We start from the raw sequence: 20,690 nt of genomic DNA on the forward strand, positions 1-20,690 counted from the left end.
TATCATGAGGGCCTTACAAACTATATATCTGCAAAGTTTTACACTCAGAACACAGTTTGCTCTGAACAACCTGGATCAGTCTACTTGAAGGTCCACTGAGCCTGACACCTGCCTAACCAGTTTCTTCAGTACGGAACAATACAACACGCCGTTCACCTTGTATCTTCTAAAGACACTGTGATGAAAATGTGTGATTGGCCTAACAGAGGTGAAGACACCAAAAAGGGTACACAAAATGGAGTCTGGAGAAGAGGATTATGGGACTGACTAAAGTGAACTTTTGAACTGAGTTACACCACTTGCCTCTGACAAGATAAAGGAACTGCTTGTAATAGATAACAGGAACTGAGTGGTGCTGAAATGAGTTGTTAAAACCGCAAGAATGTCTAGCCCTAGACTGCCCAGTGAACAGCACTGTCCCTGAATATCTATATAAGCATCCAGGAAGCTGCTTCTGGTAGCTGCAAAAGGCTGGGATGCCCACGACTCTTGCAAAACATGATCAGCTCTGAGAAGAGTACCCTTTAGGTGAGTATGAATGAGCTTATGGGTGCGTGAATGAGAGAGCTCTCTTGATTCTGAAAATATTGAGTGATGGATCAATAAAGGAACATAATCCAGTACTGGTCCCCTGGAATCCATTGTGATCTTGATCTAATAACTCACGGGATAAAAAGAACAGAGTCACCCAAGTTTCGGTGACAACACAACATTTAAGTATGGCCACACTAAGTTGATGGAACTCTCTGCCAGTTAGCATTAAGGAAATATAATCTTCATTGAGTTTCTATTACTGAGTTACAATGTTCCTTTTCAAGCAAGCTTTTCTTGATATGTAATTCAATGTATATACATACTACTGTTTTTAAGACTTGTTTTTAAAGGATGTTTTACTTCTATTGGTCGGAATCCTGTTAGTGTTCACATAAAGTTTATAAAACTTGCCATGGCTAATTGATGAGATACCAGGGTACGCCTCTATTGTGAATTAATCACATGCCCAATTCTGAAACTGAGATGTACCCTGGCACCTCATTAATTAAGTACAATTAGCTCTAGCAAATTAGGCAAACCTTATGCAACATGGACAGGATTCTGGTTAATGTATTGTACTAGATTTCTACTGTTCACCCCACAGATATTTCTAATAGACTGAACTCCGATTCAATATATTTTTAAACAACAGCAACAAAACAACTCCTGAAGATCAGAGGAAAGAGTTCTGAGCTTTTTATATTCTGGGTTAGTAGCATTCAGATCACAGTCTAACATTTACTGGCCAAATCCCATTGACATAAATTATGCCATGTTGTAAATTATTCCAGCAGGATTTCAGCCACTGTATACATATGTTTATTAACTTAACAAAGTTTCCTAGCTATAGCATCTTCAAGGTTACTATTAAGCATTGTCATCCATTTTGCCAGTCAAGACAAATCCTTTGACAAAGAGGAAGTTTTTTCTCTGATTCTCCTCCCTACATTCCTCTAACCTTCACTAACCAAAACCTATATAACTGCTCTCATACCAACTGAGTATGTATATTAATTGATTAGGCACTGATCACCATTGAGGGATGTGGTGGCGCTGCGGGTTAAACCGCAGAAGCCTCTGTACTGCAACGTCAGAAGACCAGCAGTCGTAAGATCGAATCCACACGACGGAGTGAGCTCCCGTCGCTTGTCCCAGCTCCTGCCAACCTAGCAGTTCGAAAGCATGTAAATGCGAGTAGATAAATAGGTACCACCTCAGTGGGAAGGTAAAATGGCATTCCCTAGTCACACTAGCCACGTGACCATGGAAACTGTCTTCGGACAAACGCTGGCTCTACGGCTTGGAAATGGGGATGAGCAGCGCACCCTATAGTCGGACACGACTGGACTAAATGTCAAGGGAACCTTTACCTAGGCACTGAAGGGCACCAGAAGCAGTGAAAATTCTTTCCTTTAGCCAACAATTGCCTTATATTGCTTTTCCCCTTTCTCAGTCGTTCAAATGGCTTCTAATCATATGAAATGTCACTCTACATGGCCCATGAACAAATTTATTTAAAATACATGTTCTTCAGGTGGTTGTAAATATGACTTCTAACAATCACAACTTTAAAAAACAAAAAGCAATGATGATGTTCATCAGACTAAATAAAATCACTACGAAGTAAATGTTAATGCAGCACGGTTAAAATCACTAAAAGATCTTAAGATCAAAACACCTAGACAACTACAAAAGTAATGCTGAAACTCAAATAGTTTTGACCAAAACCAATAACCATTTGGTTTTGACCAAACCAAATGGTTATTGGGTTTATTGTTTTTGAACTATGTTATGCCGCCCAGAGTAGACTATTTGTCTAGATGGGCAGGGTATAAATGAATGAATGAATGAATGAATGAATGAATGAATGAATGAATGAATGAATGAATGAATGAATGAATGAATGAATGAATACCATGTAGACACCAGGTAAGATTATTTGGGGTTGACTTCACCAATATGGCCATATTTTTTTTTCTGTCCTCAAAGGGGCATCTGCAAAAAGGCCTAAGCGACTAAAAGGTTCTCCAAAACCACAGAGGGGCCTCATGACTCCCATGAAAAAGCCAGGTATAGAAGGCACCCAAAACCATACTTTGCTTCAACTTGTGGCCAGAGCTTTAAGTAACAGCCAGAAAAAAGGCAGGGAAAAAGGCGAGAAATTCAAATTGCTAACCATTGGTGGTAAAGAGGCTGCTTCTTTGTAGCTCTTTTGCCCCAGCGGTTAGAGAGTGTACACTTTGGACTGCCTGGTAAGGTGCTGCTTTCTACTTTTTAAAAGTTGACTGTTCTGGGTGGGTTTTACAGCATGGGTTTGGGTTGGGTGGTGGGGTTATGTTTCTATGCTGTGATGGTTCTTGCAGGGTTTCTTTGCTTTTTTGTTTTGTTTGTTTGTTTGTTTGTTTTTGCATTTCCGATGGATCCTGTAGTCTCTGTTTGCTTTTTGGTGGGTTTTTTTGGCATTTTCAATGGGTCTTGCAGTCTCTGTTTACTTTTTGGGTTTTTCTTTTTGCATTTCTGATAGGTCTTGCAGTCTCTGTTTTTTCGTGATTTTTTTGGATTTCTGATGGGTCTTGCAGTCTCTGTTTGCTTTTGGGGTTTTTCTTTTGCATTTCCAATGGGTCTTGCAGGGTTTGTTTGCTTTTCAGTTTTTTTTCCTTTCAGCTGGAACAGCTCAATTGCATTTCCGATGGGTCTTGCAGGGTTTGTTTGCTTTTTGAGGTTTTTTTTCCCCTTTGGCCGGAACGGATTAATCACATTTCAATGCATTCCTATGGGAAATGGTGCTTCGACTTATGACCCTCTTCCGGAACCAATTAAGTTCGTAAGTCGAGGCACCACTGTATATTTATCTTTACTGGACCACATCTAGTCCATTTTCACATCAAGCACTGGTTGAAAATGCTCACTGTTCATTGGGGTGAGACAAAATGGTGAGACAGAGCTACAGGTTATCTGCATATTGATGTGGATAGTGGTTCCATCTCTTGAATAACCTTGGCCAATGATTCCATAAATAGAATAGAATAAGGGACAAAATTAAGTCCTGTGAAACCTCTTTATCTAACTGTAATAGGCAAAAACAAAAGAACCCAAGCAACATCTGAAATTGACTCTCCAATTAGAGCAAAGTCACAGCAAAGTTGTACATCCAGCTCCCAACTCAGACAGTCTTCTCACACTCAACAGTATCAAAAGCCACTAAGAACCTGTAAAAACTCATGCTCTCAGACACTTCCATGCCAGTCAGTCAGCAGAGATTGTGCCACAGGGTAATCAAAACAACTTCCATTTCAAACCCAGGCTTGAAGCCTGCTAAAATACAGCTAAGAACTCTGTTTCATTCAATCACCAGTTTGAATACTTTGTCCACGACAGAAATGTTAGGAACCAGCTTATAGTTATTGTACTTGTATCTTCAGGGGCCCTTTCTTCTCGACCCTATCTTTCACTACAGCTTGCTGGGAAGAGCCAGACACCCCATTCCTATGAGTCAAGAATCTCAAGAATAGAGGTGACTAGCCAGATTCATCTGAGTGCTCTGTCCAGTCTCAGCACCAATAACTACACCTATCCAATTAAGCACGCATCGAAATCATGGCAGATGTGAGCTTCTTTATTTTCAAGGTTTCTTGCAAACTTTGCGGAGCATAAAACCAGGACTTTCACTATATGTTTTTCAGAGCCATACTGAAAACACTAACCATTTGGAAAAACTAGAGTGGACGATGCTGACAAGATGCAACGGTGGTGGAAATGGATCCTGCGGTTGCTCCCATCCCTGCCACAGAATGCCTTCATTATTGATTGATTGATTGATTGATTTGATTTGATTTTATTTGTATCCCGCCCATCTGGTCTATACGACCACTCTAGGCGGCTTCCAATATAACATAGACAACTAATAAAATAACACAAAATTACATAAATCTTCGGATGACAATTTACAAACCAGAAAAATAGAGTAAAAAATAAATAAATAAAAAATAAGAAAGAATCAAGTATTGACTGAAGGCTTGAATAAACATCCATGTTTTTAATTGGCTTTTAAAGATACCCAGCGCAGGGGCCGCGCGAATCTCCGGAGGGAGGTTGTTCCAGAGGCGAGGAGCCACCGCCGAGAAGGCCCGATTTCGTGTCTTTTCCTTCCGGGCCTCTCTCAGCGTCAGGCTCCTCAGCCTCACCTCCTGACTCGCACAGGTGATCCGGGTAGACCTTGGTGGGAGTAGGCGTTCCGCCAAATATTGAGGTCCTAAACCGTTTAAAGTGTTCTCATCAGTCTTTGACTAGACCAGCTCAAGTCTTCATTTCTACATTCCGGATACTTCCCACTTTGCTTCATGGCCATCAGTTCAGGTATGTAGTGAGGAGTCATTTGAACTTTGCTTAGAGAGAAGGAGCAAATGAAGCAACGATGCCTGCTTGCTGGGTCACATCGGAATCCCAGTGACTAACCAAGCAGTTTAGCAAGGGAATCACAAAGGCTGGAAAATCCTTTAGAACTCTCTGGAATACATTAATGGTCATGCTTTTTTTTTAAAAAAAAAATCAACTCCCTCATACTTCCAGAAAGAAAAGGATGCCATCAGCCTACACCTTAATGGGAATTTTTACGGTGGCTTTTCATTCTCAAGTAACTAGTTGCCCTATTTGCAAAAATCAGACCTCCCCCCCCCCTCCAAGAATAACAGCATCCCTGAATGCTTCTCCGCATCTCGAGTCTGCTACCGCAAAAAGGACACCAGTTTTGCCCCACAGCGGGCAGGCATGCAAACAAGTTTCCAGTGTTCTGTTTATCTGACCTAGAATTCTCAATGCAACAGTAACCGTCTCTGGATCAACAGGTGGCAACAACAACTGTAGCAGCTTCTTCCTCCTACTCTGTATGGCAACAGAGAATCCAAAAGAAGCACATCCCCAAGAAATCTAAACCCAACATCAGTCTGGACAAGTGAACAAAGCACAAATTTAAAAACAATGGTCTTTATATTATTTCCAAATATTTTACCAAATTCCATTAAATGCATTAGCTGAAAATATCAAACTTACTATCTATGCTTCAGAAGGAGAACCAAAGACATTTCACATCTGTGTCTCCTTCACTTTGCCTTGACTGTATCCTTTCAGGCTTTTTTTCTTCTTCCTACAATTTAATCAATATTCTTCAATACAGCCCTAGTCCTGTGATTTAATTTAGCTGGGCAATAAACATTTAAAGTCGTAATGCTTTTCAAAATTAATGCATCTTAGCAGAACAAATGATCTAGCAAGTTCAGCAGCAATTCATTGGTTTCAAACCTCTATGTAGAAGCAATTAAGCAGATATCAGAGGCTGGGAACAAAATAGCCATTCTGTGTTCTTGACCTGCAATCCTATACACACTTTGCTGGAAGGAAGCCTTACTGAACATCATGGAACTTACTCTAAGTCAGGATGCCCAGGATTGTCCTGGTACAGTAATTGCTTGTCTACCAATACTTCAATCTTAGACAAAGAGCATTTCTGAACAGATAGCAGCTGTTTAACAGGAAATGGCTGCTCTATTACTATAATTCAATATTCTAAGGTTTAGTTGTTAAGTTTTAAGTAGTCTCTCAACAGCTGCAAATAAGCAAACACTACTTGAACACTGCTGACAACTGCAGTTGATGAACACACTTCTACCATGACAAACAGCATTTAAAATGCTATTAAGAAGATCTTGAAGAAAAATATGAACAGTATGTGTTCACAGACAAAAGCAAAACCTGTAAAAGAGAGATATACGTGAAGATATGTTCCTGTATATCTAGCCAGTATTTATACTTAGTAGCACATATGCATGTACAAACAATGGTCAATCAAGGGCCTCTGAACTGGCTGGATATATATTTTGTATAAATCTAACAATAAACATCCTCTTTTCAGACTCATTGTAACAACTGAAGTTAGATCAAGGCCAACAGGTGTAATGTCGCTGAAATGTTACAAGGCTTCACTGGGCTGAAGACTGCACCTATTGTTTGTAAAAGTTAGAACAGACAGATTTTTCTCCTCTTTTCTTTTGGCTGTACAGACGCTGCTGTAATTCAAAAGCTTAATTTTTATTCCCAAAGCAGAAGAAATTAAGGAAACAAAAAAGCAGTTTATGGTTCAGTTAGTATAATATTATACATCTGCAACCACTAATCCAGTTTCCCTCTTGGCCTTGGCCAACCAAGACCATGTAGTTACAAAATTCAAATTAAAACCAGATGTATACCACAAACATCAGGATGTGCATACTAAGAGAAAAAAATATGAATGGATAAATAACAGTTTTGTACAGAGACTTCGTACTTTGACTAAGATGAAGTATAAAACTGAGGAGTTTGAACATCTTCTTGAGGGCTGTATAGTGCTAGCATTTTATAGCACTGTCTTTCATGCTTAAACTCCTTTCAATTAGAAAATAATTTAAATCATGTAAATAAAAAAGGCTTATTGTAAGCAAATTACACAGTAATTAGCAAAAGATCCCTCTGTATGCTGAATCTCAATTATTTTGAGATTTAACATCTTGCATATGTTAACATTAATAAAGTCAAAATAGTTGAGGAAGAAGATGCTAATATTCTTACCAGAAAGAATAATTATGTAATTATGATCAGGGAAACAGCCAATAAACAGAGATCACAGAACTCTCAGTCATTTTTTAAAAATCCTGTTAATCATGTCTATTCTTAATTATGACTGTCATCATACCTGAGAAATCCAATCAAAAATGTCAAACTCTTTCACAGTTTATACATTTTCTCACACATATTTAAGGAGATTTCTCCTCTATTTAAAGAAGAAAGAATTTTTTAAAAAGAGACCAATGGACTTTAAGAAAACCACTTCCAGAAATTCCTATTAAGACACTCCTAAAAACTAAAATAACTCTGAAACTTTCATAGTACTAATACACCATAAATGCAAGGAGTGTAAATTGAACTCCAGGGAAAATGTAAAATAACTTTTCCTGTTACTACTAACTCTTCACAGAGTTACGTCTAATCCATAATTTCCCCCCATGCTGGTTGACTAATACCTTATTCCCCCCCCCCAAAGATGTTCCCTTACTCAATAAGTTATTACAAGGCATTTTATGAAGGTAAGTTATTTTAATTTGATGGCCACATACAGCAAAGCAATCCTTTTGTCACTACATTAGACATTTCTGCTGACTATACAAGTATTATGGGTGTAAGTGTGTCACAGAATGCCTGTTCCATGTCTAATCCTCATATTTATGTTGAACAAATCTGTGGGTTTTTTTTTTTAAAAAAAGCAATCTTCAGCTGGAAGATCTTGGTAAAAAAAATTTTTTTTGTCCTTTCAACTGAAAAAGCTGAGATCCAGTGCACAGTTATTTAACTATCTCAAGAGTTTTTAAAATTATGGTTAAAGATCATTTCTGAAGAGGGAAAAGCGGGACACTTCTTCCCTCTGCACAGAGAACCAACTGCAGTCTCACCGGCAAGGACACCCGGCAGGTCCATGACTTTCACAGCAGACCAGTTGACTGTGCTTAATGAGGCAGGCTGTAAGTCAAACAAGCCTGAGCGAATACCCAAGCCCAGACAGATGATTTAAGGCTAAGTGTACATTCTTAATTTGTGTTTGAGGGAGAAAAATCTTTTTGAGAAGCTATTAATATCCTACTGGGGGGGGGGGGTCCAACAAGGTGAACTAATTAACTTAGGCCTTTCTTCTTCAGACATCCAAGCATCCTCCTCCCCCCCCAGTTCCAATCAACCTGAAGGATATTCAGACAGTTTAGATCCGATTAAAAAAAGAGGCAGACGGGCATGTGCACACACAGAGTCCGGGTGCAGAGACTGTGCGGGGTGTGTGTGTGTGTGTTACTATAAACCTGGCACTAAGGGGCCTGTGACAGACTCAAATGCTAACCCCCAAACAAACCATATGGCTCCAGCCTCTAGTTGTGTGCCTTTCCCTCAAACTGCTTTGTGTCCGGCTAAAAGCTTGAAAGCAGGAGACGAGATCCCGCCGACTGCAAGGAAATCTTGCGGGAAAGGGGGCGGAAATCTGAGCTCGCTTGCTCTTCTGCAAAATTAGGAGAGGTGTTCCTTCTCGACAGCAGCCCAGGGCTCTTCTTTCGCGCCCTTCCCGCCCTGCCGCCCCCCCCTTCCTTTCTCCTGCTGATGGCTTCCCTCAGCCATCCTCCCCTGCATCGTTGAGGCAGCAGGCTCCCCGGCGAGTTGCCCCCATCCAGTTTAAAGCCCCTCACAGAAGTTGGGACCTGTCTGTCCTCAATCGGGCACGATCGGGAGTCTTGAGAGCAGCGCACTTCTGAACATGTGCGAAGTGCGCGCCGCCGCCCCCCCCATCCCCCAGCTGGGAACGACGGGGAAAGAAAGGGGGCTTCTTCCCCAGGCAGAAGGGGGGAGGCGAGGGCAGAATGGCTCTCCCTCCTTCTGGTGGAGAAAACTAGCCCGGAAAGATGGGTCCCAACTCGCCCGTTTTGGGCCCTGGTGGGGAGAGCCCCCCCCCCCTCAAGCCGGCTGGAAAAGAGGGGACGGGAGGCGGAGAGTTGCACGGGGGGAGTTTCACGGCAAGGCTGAGCAACTGCCGCAGCGCCCGGCTTACCCATGGCCTCTCGCCGGCGTGCAGGGACCCAACTCGACGGCTTCCCGTTGCCTTTCGAGCGTGGGCTGTCCCGGGGCTTGAGCAACCAAGCAAGCGAGGACCCGCGGCTGCCTCCCGGCGCGCTCCCTCGAACCAGCCGGCCGCCTTGGCTCCCAGCGCCGCTTGGCTGCGTCCCTCCCTCCTTCCCTCCCGCTCGCCCTACGGCAAAGAGGGGCGGGGCCTGCGCAGAAAAAAAACCCCTCACACACACACAAACGCACACAGAGCTACAGGGGCTTCCAGGGGGGAGGAGAAAGGCCCCCCCCCAGCCGGGTCGCCAGAGGTGTTGGCGGGACGGCCCGCGCCCTTCCGTGAGGGGACGCAAGAGAGAAGACGGGGGGGGGGGGCGAGGACGGCCTTCTCCCGGCGTGTCTCAGGGTCCCCGCCCACCGGCGCTCAGCCTGGCGCGGGCTTCTGGACGGCGCTCTTGCCGCGCGTTATCCTGGACGGCGGAGAGGATCGCCCGGTGCCATTCAAGCCCCAGAGCAGCATCCTCAGGGGATGGCCTTTCCCGCCGGGGAAGAACCCCGCTGGGTGACAACACCAACCAAAGGACCGTGCGTCCACTGACCATCCCTTCAGGCTCACACACGACAACCGGTGTGACTTTGTGCTTAGGAAGAAGCCGCACCTGTTGAACATTCCTGCCTGTTAAAAAAATATAGAAAACCAGCCGGAGAGGAAGCTTGGGAGTAGAGTGAGATCAGCAGAAGAGCTCTGTTGAAGCTAACGAACGCCTAGTTAGCCCAGCATTTGGTTTGCACGCAGGCGCTCACCAGAAGCCCACAAACAAGACCTGAGATCAGCAGCAACTCAGCTGCTATTGCTTCCCAGCAGCTGGAATTCAGTAGCATATGACTGCCTTTGGAAATCGCATGTAACCATCAGATCATCTTATTCTCAATGAATGTATCTTCTATAATCCTTTGCAAGGCCACCTCTTGTGGCAGAGAGTTCAACTGTGCACTGTGTGAAGAAGGGCTTCCTTCTGTCAGCATTAAGGTTCCCGTGATATGACTCTTTATGAATGACCGCTGCTTAGACTATGATGATTTGAAGAAAACATCTTCATCTCCAGTTTCTCTGCATCATGCATAGTTTTATACATCTCTACAATACCTCCTCCTGCTTTCTCTTTTTCTCAGCCAAAAATACCCAAACGTTGTAAACTCTAGAGGTGATTTCTTCAGTCTGTTTTGGCTGCACCTTTCCAGCTCTATAGTGGCCAGAATCCTGATATATATGCTCAAATAAAAGGGATTGCAGAAGTTACCACAGCTAATTGATGAGGTGCAGTTCACACATCACATGTATGTCTAATTGCACCATTCTGCATTCTCTGGCAACTTGTCAATTAGCTGGAGTAAACATCAATGATTCCTCTTCCACAGCAATCACTTCTGATGACAAAGACTCCTTAGCCATTTTAAGTGTTTCTTCCATCATCTAGGTTTTTTTAAATACAGAAAATGTCCTTTTTTAAATTAAAAAATCACAGCAAGGAAATAATAAAGAATATAACAAAGAATATAGAGACAAATAACATTACTAACAAATTAACAACAGATCCATGACAATACAGTAAAACAACATGTGCTTCCCCCCACCTACCAAGGTGTGCAACCTTTCCCCTTTATTAATACATAGTCAAAACCACCATAGCCATTAGTGACAGAATATGGGACTTATATTTTAGCAACATCTGGAGAGCTAGAATTATATGCTCCTGTATTAAACAGGATGAGAATGCCTTGTCTGAAATCAACTTTTACAAGTTTCATGATCAGCTTCTGAGGTCCAGTTCTTCCTGGAAATCTTCATGTAAGAGCTTTTTGGGAGGACACCAGGAAAAGGGTATTTTTCTGGTGTGCCCATGTAGCGAACAGTCCTGCCCTCACCTGTCCGTCACAGCTGAGCAGTGGAGAAGGAGCCAATGAGTGGACGGAAGGCGGTGTCTGGGGGGAGGGGGCTGGATATAAAAGGCTGGTGTATGGATTCTGTGAGAGGGTGTGAGTGAGAGACTGTGTGAGACTTAAGCGTGAACTAAGAGTGAGATAGAGATCTGTAAGGATGCTGGATGGAACAGAGAGTTGATAGAACTTGAAAGTTAAAGTGGAATTGATTTAGATTCATGTGATTAGCAACCTGTGATTTACTTATCAAATATTGATCAGTTGTTAACCTCCCTGATCAAATAAATAACTTAAATTTTACAATTACACGTGTCTCCTTGATTAAGTGGAGATCGCCACAGCCCTATCATTTTGGAACTCTTCCAAGAGCATTATGCATGATATCCATTCTCTGAGAATTTAGGAGAACACTAAAGACTTCTTTTAAAAATGCTGATCAGCTTTTGAATGAATGTAGGTAGATGGTTACTCATTTCACCAACCTTGGCGACCTGGCCCCAGATCAAACTTGTGTCATGAGCAGAGTCTTCACCGCAGAACTGCAGTTTCACCACTGTGCCACAACCCCACTCCTATTCTCATCCTGATTGGTATGAGCCGGCTGAGCTTTGGAACAGTGGATCCTCGACTTACAGATGGCTCCACTTACAGGCTTTTCGAGTTACAGACTTCTCTGGCCGCAAAATGTAGGTTCGACTTGCAGGCGGAGAATCGACCTACCGACCGGGGGTTAGTTACGGATTAATCGGTTTTCATTGCATTGTAGGTCAATGGAGCCTCGACCTACAGACTTTTCGACCTGCAGCCACTGTTCCAATACAGATTAATTCTGTAAGTCGAGGGTCCACTGTGTAGTGAAGAATCTCTTTTTGCCTTCTCATTTTACAGTATCCATTAAATGTGTGGCTTTGTGTCCCCAGAATATGGAGGTCTGTCATGTGATATCCAATTCTTCAGTTACATGGTTTATGTTTTACACCATTTCCTTTCTCCTCTGAATCCTTCATTTGATAGCAGCCTTCTTGAACTATGGTGCCCTAAACAGAATACTTGATCCTTCTTCCTGTGTTTTCTGGATAGACAGTCCTTTAAAAAAAGTTGTCATTTGTTTAAGATTCTAGATGATGTGCTTACTGTACCAGCATATGTGCTGAGCCCAAGCCAAACTGGGTCCACGTAAGAAAAGGACAAACATCCATCACCTGCTACACAACAGTCAGAAGATCTTCTAATAATAGCTTACATTTGTACATATATCGTACAGATGGCAATTTTATGAAAACATTTTCTTCGACATCCGGAGGCCCTACATTGATCTATATGCTTAACCTGAGATGTAGATAGTGATAGTTAAAACTATATTCATAATGCAAATTTACAGCAGTGGTTTATAATGAATACTAGCATTATTATAGTTACTGTCAATATTGGGTTTTTTAATTTCCCTTTTTTTTAGTTCAACTTATTTTTGTTTTTGTTACCTATTTTTAATGTTAAACCTGCAAAAAATAAAAAATAAAAAAGGTAGAAGTAAAAGCCATGGTGGGGGGGTCATAATCCAGCACTCTACATTGGTCTCACACCCTGATTTTCTTTAATTCAGAACAGTTACCCCCCAAGCTGATGTTTATCGAATAGCCCTATGATGTTCTGCATTTTTGAAGTTTATTATACAAACTCTGTTTCCTTTGCTTCGATAGTACCTGTCTGTCTAGTTAGATTTTTACACACCACTACACAGTATAGTATTTGTCTGTCTGGTTCTCAGTATAAATAGCTCCCAGCAGCAACTGGCTTTGTCTCCCTGTTTTTCTTAGCGCCTTGACATACATCAGAAACCTTCATTGTGAGAGAAAGGTCATTGGGGGAAAAAAGAAAGCAAGAAAAGAAGCAAAGGGAGGGAGGAAGAACAGTTTTCCAATTGTGGTTCAATAAAGAAAAAATGCTGCTATATAGTAAGTGGGTTTATGTAAGGAGGTGCTAGTTATACTTATATGTGATGGTTCACATTACAGTATGTCTGGTATACCTGGGGGGAATGCAAGGCTGCTGCCAGTCTTCTAGGGCAGGGGTCCCCAACCCCCTGTCCACAGCCTGGTGACGGTCCATGGCCTTGGTAGAACCAGGCTGCGGAGACAGATCTCCCTCCTACCCCTGCATGCACTCCCTGCATCCACCTCACTCGCATGGCCCACCACCTGAATGCATGTGTGCCCCCCCACTCAAGCATGCCCTGCTCCTCCATGCATGCGTGTGAGCATGCCCCTCCCCTCCGTGAGTGCGCTCCACCCTTTTGCCCATGTGCACAAGCATGGTCCTCCCCTCTGTGAGCATGTGCTGCCCCTTCGTGCATGTGTGAGTGTGCTCCACCCCTCCGTGAGCATGCCCCGCCCACCTGCAAGTGCAGGGGGTGCCCTGCCCCCTGTGCACGGACCCCACCCCCCAACTGGTCCCAACTCAGAAAAGGTTGGGGATCATTGATCTAGCAGTTCTAATGAATCTTACATCTGAGAAGAAATTTATAGGACTGTGCTACAGATTCTCATATACCATGTTGTCTAATGGTGTATCAAAGGTATGCTCCTTTACAGCTATACTCAGGAACACTCTTGTGTAAGTGTCTTTAGTATTATAGTCTTAATAGTCCAATTCCATACAAACATATCTCACTATTGTGAAATAAGCCCCTTTGCCAACTTATTTTTAAAAACAATCATCATAGATTCTCATACTGCCTTTCTTTATTTTTTTTTAGAAGACAATGTGACCAGCGAGCATGCTAAATGATACTATACCAGGTCATACCAGTTGAAGCAGATTCTCTGATTAAGACAGAAACATCTTTTATCAGATCATATGCTCTTCCACTTTTAGGGAAGAAAATACTGTAAAAACCTGTCAAACTACATTAGCAGGACTAAGAAGGATTCCTTTAAAATGCTTCAAGTGAAACCGAATTTCCTTTTAAGTGTTTTAGATTCCAGGGGCAGGAATCATTGACATCTGTTACCCAAACAAATGGTTCTGTTTGATTTCACAGTTGCAATAGATTTTATTTCATATTTTTCAGGCATTCTTGGCCCTGTGGGCCATCATCCCCTGCAATTTGTACATCTGAAATGCATGTGTGTAATTGCCAATTACAATTTTCAACCTCACAAAGCATAGGGTTTTGCAAAATCAGAATCTGTGTAGTGCAATTATGTTCAATTACTATGTCAGTGAAATAATAACAGAAATTCAGATTGACAAAGCTACCTTTGACAGAGCCATCTTTGATCATTTAACACTTGTGAAAACTTCTGAGCTGTGTACTCTGGAAAAATTGGGAATAATAATAATAGAAAGCGAAATCATGGCAAGATACTAACCTGACATTCAGTCCATAGTTCATAAGAAATTCTGGAAAACAAGGCAGTGCTATATTATTGTTTTATAATGTCACTGGAAGAAAGTAAATTCATTTTATAGAATTTATTTTTAAAAGTTATTAGGAATCAAAAGCCATATGAAAATTCTTAAACAGAAGAATAAAATCTGTATCTTGCACGTTTGTGAATCCAATAGCTTTACCTACAGAAAAACAGTTTTAACATGGGGGATAGAAAAGAGGATCATTTTCCATAATGACATTTTATTTATATCATAATTGCTATGTGTAAGTAAACACACAAACAGAAATGTGTGTCGAGATTTCAAATCTGAATTATGTACTATGTATTACATTTACTGCTCTTCAGTATAAATATTCTTTGGGTGGTGCAGTAATAGAATAAATAATATTATACAGTAAGCCTCACACATCAAAGAACAAGACCTCATTATAATTAAAAGCATGTAGATCTTCAGTCAGCGGGAGAAAAGCTTCTTATGGATCCACTACATTGCAATTCATCCTGCTGTTTTAGCTGCAATTGTCACTGTCAATGTCAAGTTATTTTCTATTGACTTCATGACATATAGCTTACCATGACACTGAACACACAAGAGACCCATTTCACATCAGCTTAATTTACTAGGACATTCTAAAGATGATCTGAAAGTGGCCATTCTAGAAAAAAACACACTACAGGACAAGAACCCAGAGGTCACTACCAGATATAAACATTACAAATATTGTACAGTACTGTATCTTCCAGATATTCCTTCCCCCCCCCCCCCTTTAACAGATCCATCTTAGAAATTTCAAAGATAAAACAGATTCTTGACTCAGCTCTTGTGGTCACCCATTGCCTGTGGTGATTCATACACTATTGCAATTGATTACAAAGGAAAACCAGGGGGAGGGGGAGTTCATCAATGACTGTAAATAACCAATCCAATTAACATTAATGTCACTCTGTCATAGTTATCTTTTGACAGAGGTTCTCACATTCTTTACAGCACAAGCTTCAATAAAAGACCTGCATATCAAAAATGCTATCACCACAATGACTTTCTTACCAACTAACCACAATCTCTGTATTTTGATACCTATATTTTGATGCCATATATAAATATTTGCCATGTTTTTTCTTATGTCTGATGAAGTGGACTTTTCCACAAAAACTCACATTTAAAAAAAAGTTAGTCTTTAAGGTGCCACTATGTTTTTGTCTTTTTTAAAAAAATTCTATTTTGCTTTTACCTATAAAACTTACCACGAGTATTCCTGGTCCTTTTGTACAGTCATTTGTTACAGTTTGTTCAGCTGGCAGGTGCCACTACTTTTTTTGTGGTGATTCCATGTGCAGGGCTTTGTTTCAGTTTCCAGTATGCTGATGCCAATCCAAAGGATTAGTGGTTGGTACGTTCTAGGTGATGTTTACAGTGAAGTCTTCAATGGTGTGGCAGTACAGTAGGTGCCCAGTGAGCATCTTCCATCTTTCCTTGAAAGTTAGTTCTAAAAATTTGTTTAATGGGTCTGTGAAAGAGTGCTACATCAGATAAACACTGCAGTATTACAATATTTTTTTAGAGAGGTGGTAACTGCTATTACTTTTTAAGTCAGGATGGGGAGATGCTTCTAATTTTACTTAGTTTGAGAAGGTGGGGGAGATAGGAGTACACGGGCTCCATTTTATCCCATCCAGTTGGATCCTTGTTGTATATTTTTAATAATAGCAATTTAAAACAGTTAATATTTTGGAGTGGGGGGACCAGCAAGGACATATGTGTTCTCTTTGATCTGTCATGTCTACAACTGTCCCCTGTCCACACACACCATTCTCCTTTTAATTAACTTGACCATATCAAATCAGAGAGGCTTTTCACATCCACCCACTACTTAAAAAAAAGGGAGGGCACAATTTGCAAATCAAGGTGTTTCTCCTTCAGATTCTCCTCTCTCCTCACTCATTTTTACACAAGAGCACTTTTTTTAATGGAGATGCTTTAACAATAAGTATATAGGCCACATAATTTCCACCAAATCTCTGCACCCAAGCTAGCTCTGGTATAGTTGACAGCTGTCCCTTCCATTAGGGTAATTTCTCAGAGGTTCAAATGCTGGGTAATACAGACATTGGTTTCCTTTCTTAGGCCACTTTTTTCAGAAATCCACAGAGAAAAGCCCTTGATCCTTTTCAGCTTGGGGTACAGTGCAATTATTTTATGATGGCAGATAATCGCCAGTGATTGGTTTACAAATTGCAAGAAACCTCCAGCTTCCACAAAGGTTAACACATTTTTCATGGATGTTTTGTGCTTCACCAGCAGTTTTTGGCAGCCAGGAAGCTGGTAGGTTTTTGTATAGTTATGGAAGAACAGTTTCAGTAAAATCGAAAAAATAATTGAGAGCCAATATAATGTAGTGTCTAGATCACTGGACTGAGACTTGGGAGAGCAAGCTAAACTTCCCATACACCCATGAAACCAACCGGATGACCTTGGGCCTGTATTTTTTTTTCTTAGCCTGGATTATCTCACAGAGTTAACCGGCTACTTTTATGACATTTCCATTCAGTCACTTTGTATGCTTCTTGCCTCCTGCAGCCACACTCAACAGGCTTCTATTCTGTGATTTTACACTTGCCATTTAGATGCCATCTGCTAGAGCAGTAGTTCCCAGCCTTGGGTAACCCAGGTGTCTTCGGGCTGCAATTTCCAAAAGCTTTCACCACCCGTTGTGCTGGCTGGGGTTTCGGGCAGTTGCAGTCCAAAAACATCTGGGTTACACAAGGTTGGGAACCACTGCTCTAGTAGATGCCATTTAATTGGGGCTGGGTTATTGGGAAGGGGTATGCCTCCTCCGAGGGGATGGGGATCACGAAAGATATCCTTGTGTCATCCATTATCTAGTCTAAGGCTCAGAGTCAAGGTTCAAACAACAGAACACAACATTTGTTGCAAACAATTTACATCACAACCATGAAGTCCTCTGCACAAAGGCACTAGCAGGGGAATCAGCTACAGTTCAAGGTGTCCATTTTTCCCGGGCTGGATGGTTTTTGTTTCCAGCACCTCCTTCACTGTCAATGTTTACAAACCTTCAGGTCCTTATCCCTGATGTACCACACAAACTGGCGCAAACTTTGAAATTGCCACTCCTGATTGGGGGCCAACTCTCTCAACCGAACTGCTCTGCCTTCAGTGCTTCTTGGGCATTTCACAGACTGATCTTGGGTTTTTGGGGCTCCTCCAAGCTGAGTTTTTTTCAAATAGTCCAGGATATAATGGGTCAGAGGAAGGCTGCATTTTGTAAATACAAAGCCAGCATGTACTGCAGTGCCTGGTTCATCTCCTCTCCACTCAGGGGCATCAGCCCAGTCCTTGCCCTTCCCCTTTTCCTTTCCACTGACTGCCCCCAGCTCTTCCTTAGTTCCTCTTATGTACGCCAATTCGTGGGAGATCTTTTTGGCTGGTCTTTTCCTTCTTTTCTCCTCTTCCCCCACATCCAGGTCTCTCCAGCTCATGGACTCCTGTGTAATGACCTGGAGAAGGGACCCACCCCACGCCTGCCACATAGCTTTAGCAGGGACCCTTGCGAGGGCCAGTGGGATGCAGAGGTAGACCCCTCACAAGCACCTAAGCTCACTAGCTCGCACATGCATGTTGTTGTTGTTGTTTTGTGTGTCTGCATGCCTCTTCTTCTTCTTCTTCTTCTTCTTCTTCTTCTTCTTCTTCTTCTTCTTCTTCTTCTTCTGGAGTAGCTTTTAAACATTCTTTAGGGCTTTTAGCATACAAAAGCAACAAGACACAAATGGAGAACCCCAAACAAAAGGTCCAATATATAAAATTTACAAAAACAGAAGAGACCTGTCTGAAAGAACCTAAGAAAAAAGGAAGACAAAGATGTTCACCATGCACATCAATATCACAGAATATAGACCAAAGCACTAAGCAAAAAGCATGCGCCCGACATAAATATCAGGTGGAAATGTCATAAAACCAGGCAATTTGCATACTGAGATAGCCTTTCCCATCACAGCAAAAGGCCTGTATGTAAAACTCAGATTTGTACAGTCTCATGCAGTAGCCCATGTTATTCCACTTTAGGAAGATAGAAAGCTCTCTAATATAAGGTCGCCACTATAATCTGGTATTATCTGATCTGACTGGCAGCAGCTCTCTTCACATCACTTTCTACTTGATCCTTTTTAGCAAGAGATGGCAATGCCTGAACTTGGAACCTTCTTCTGTAGGCAAAGCATGTGCTGTGCTACTGAACTATTATCCCTTTCCCTTCCTCCCTGAAATACATTTGCAAAAGCTTTGAAAGCTTTTCCCTTTATGGGGAGCTCAGAATATACAAACAAGTCCACTATTTAACTATAGGACATGGTGTCAAGTGGATTCCTACTCAGCAATAAACTTTTCCAGGGTTTTCTAGGTATAAAGTTGCGAGAAGGTTCAGACTCCTCCCCTTGCCGTCTGATCCCCTTCCTACAGTCACACTCGACTCAGTTTCTTGTTTTGACAGGTTAACATTTACTAACCGTTTTTTCAAATAAGGCACCAATAGGTTCATTTAACTCAAATTTACCTGCCCTTCCAAAGGGGGGAGAAAGGGATTCAACAACTTTTTATAAGGCATGATCCTTTCCCCAGCCCACTCACCTCTGTGTTCCAGTCTTGTTCCCGATCTCTCATAATCTCTGCTGCAGGTCCACCTTGCAATGACAGCTGCAACATGAGCAAAACTGTCACTCCTTGGGCTTAATCGTTCTTTCCTAAGGCAGGCTCTCTCTTATAGGTGAGGAAGCCCATCCCAAATCTGAGGCTTCCATCTTTCTCCCATTTACCTGTTGTCTCCCTTCCCTTGTCATTCCTTCCTGTACCCTCCTATGCCTTTCTCATTCCCCCCAACATGGATGGCTTTTTAGGGGGGCAATGTCTCCTCTGTCTCCTCCGGGGGGACGGGGGATCAAAAGCTTCTCCCATTCATTCTCAAACCTCAGGCATTGTACATTCGTCTTTCTACACTTCCTGCTTCCACATCCCTTGACTTTGCCTCCCTCCCTCCTGCTTCTCTTTGGTCTCTGTCACATTCTTCCTCTGCCTCTGCTCTTCCTACTCATTGTGTCCAGCTTTTCTCACCACATTCTCTATGCATGTACTCTCTTTGTTGACTCCCTTTGCCTCCCCCTAGCCTTGTTAGAGGACTGGCCGTGTGCACTCCCCCAGTTTTCCAGGGAAAGGGGGACAGCACTTGGATGGATGGCGTCGCCTTCCTGTCTCCTTTCGCACAAGATACTCAGAAGTGGTCTACCATTCCTTTCTTTCAAGGTTCTTTGGGACCAGATAGATTGCCTAAGAGCCCTAGAGAGCAATTCTCACCAGCCAGGCGAGACTTTACAGACTTTGGAAAGTTACGTGTTGGGACTACATGGCTGTTTGTAGGGCAATTCTGGAAGTTGCAGTAAATTTGCCTTTCCAGGTTTTGGCTGAGGCTGTTGAATTTGGAATAAATGCATAATTTGGATCAACACTCCGTGTTGTATAGGTGAAGCAATGCCTTTTATGTGCTTTGCTCTCAACATGTCATTTTAGATCATTCAGGCTCTTCTTTAATATAGTATTTGTATCTTTAGTATTGCGAACTATGTTGGTTTCTATTCTAGCTGCAGGATCTCATTAGGAATGCTTGCTTCCAGCTGTTGGATTCTTTTAAAAACTTAATCAGTCTTAGAATTGAGCATAATATCCATTTCAGATGTTCAGCTAATAAATTACTGGCCTGTTCTCTCTAGTACTACCCTATCTATGAAAATATGAGCTGCAGCTCAGAATAGCACAAAGATAAACATTGGGTTGGGTCCAGGTTTAGTCACACTTAAAATATGCACACAGAAAAAAGTTGGTCTGGCCTATTTAAGCCCTAATTATTTTACCGGGTCTACTGTAACTATGACCAGGTCTAGATTCACCCTATTTACACGAAAGTGTGCCGAGGACTGCAGCCTTAATAACAGTGTGCCAACAACATTTGTGGTTATAATAATGAGTTAAAAAGCAGTCCATACAAAAAATTTAATGGTCTTAGGTTTTCTTTCCCTCCATCATTCCTTGATATGTAAATGGGAGCAACGACTGCTTAAAATAATTATAGTTGCACATTAAACAGAGTGCATAATTTTTCCTCCCAATGAACCATAGTTAATTTTATCTGG

General features: G+C 41.9%; 1 protein-coding gene and 1 long non-coding RNA gene across 5 annotated transcripts in view; one reads left to right on the plus strand and one right to left on the minus strand.

The window, feature by feature from the left end:
• Nucleotides 1-9,303, minus strand: part of GPM6B (glycoprotein M6B) — a 133,319-nt gene extending 124,016 nt beyond the window's left edge. For 2 of the 4 annotated variants that reach the window (XM_020786774.3, XM_078390386.1), the window contains exon 1: nucleotides 9,149-9,303. In XM_020786774.3, the coding sequence (XP_020642433.1) occupies nucleotides 9,149-9,152 (4 nt within the window). In that variant the 5' untranslated portion in view covers nucleotides 9,153-9,303. The remainder of the gene's footprint in view (nucleotides 1-9,148) is intronic. The other 2 variants (XM_072994359.2, XM_078390384.1) reach the window with 1 other exon arrangement.
• Nucleotides 442-4,312, plus strand: LOC140705726 (uncharacterized). Its single transcript, XR_012085209.2, has 2 exons — nucleotides 442-528; nucleotides 4,218-4,312. It is a non-coding gene; the product is annotated as an uncharacterized LOC140705726 (long non-coding RNA).
• Nucleotides 9,304-20,690: the final 11,387 nt, after the last annotated feature.

Source organism: Pogona vitticeps, chromosome 3 (assembly GCF_051106095.1).
Source record: "Pogona vitticeps strain Pit_001003342236 chromosome 3, PviZW2.1, whole genome shotgun sequence".
Classification (NCBI taxonomy): Eukaryota; Metazoa; Chordata; class Lepidosauria; order Squamata; family Agamidae; genus Pogona; species Pogona vitticeps.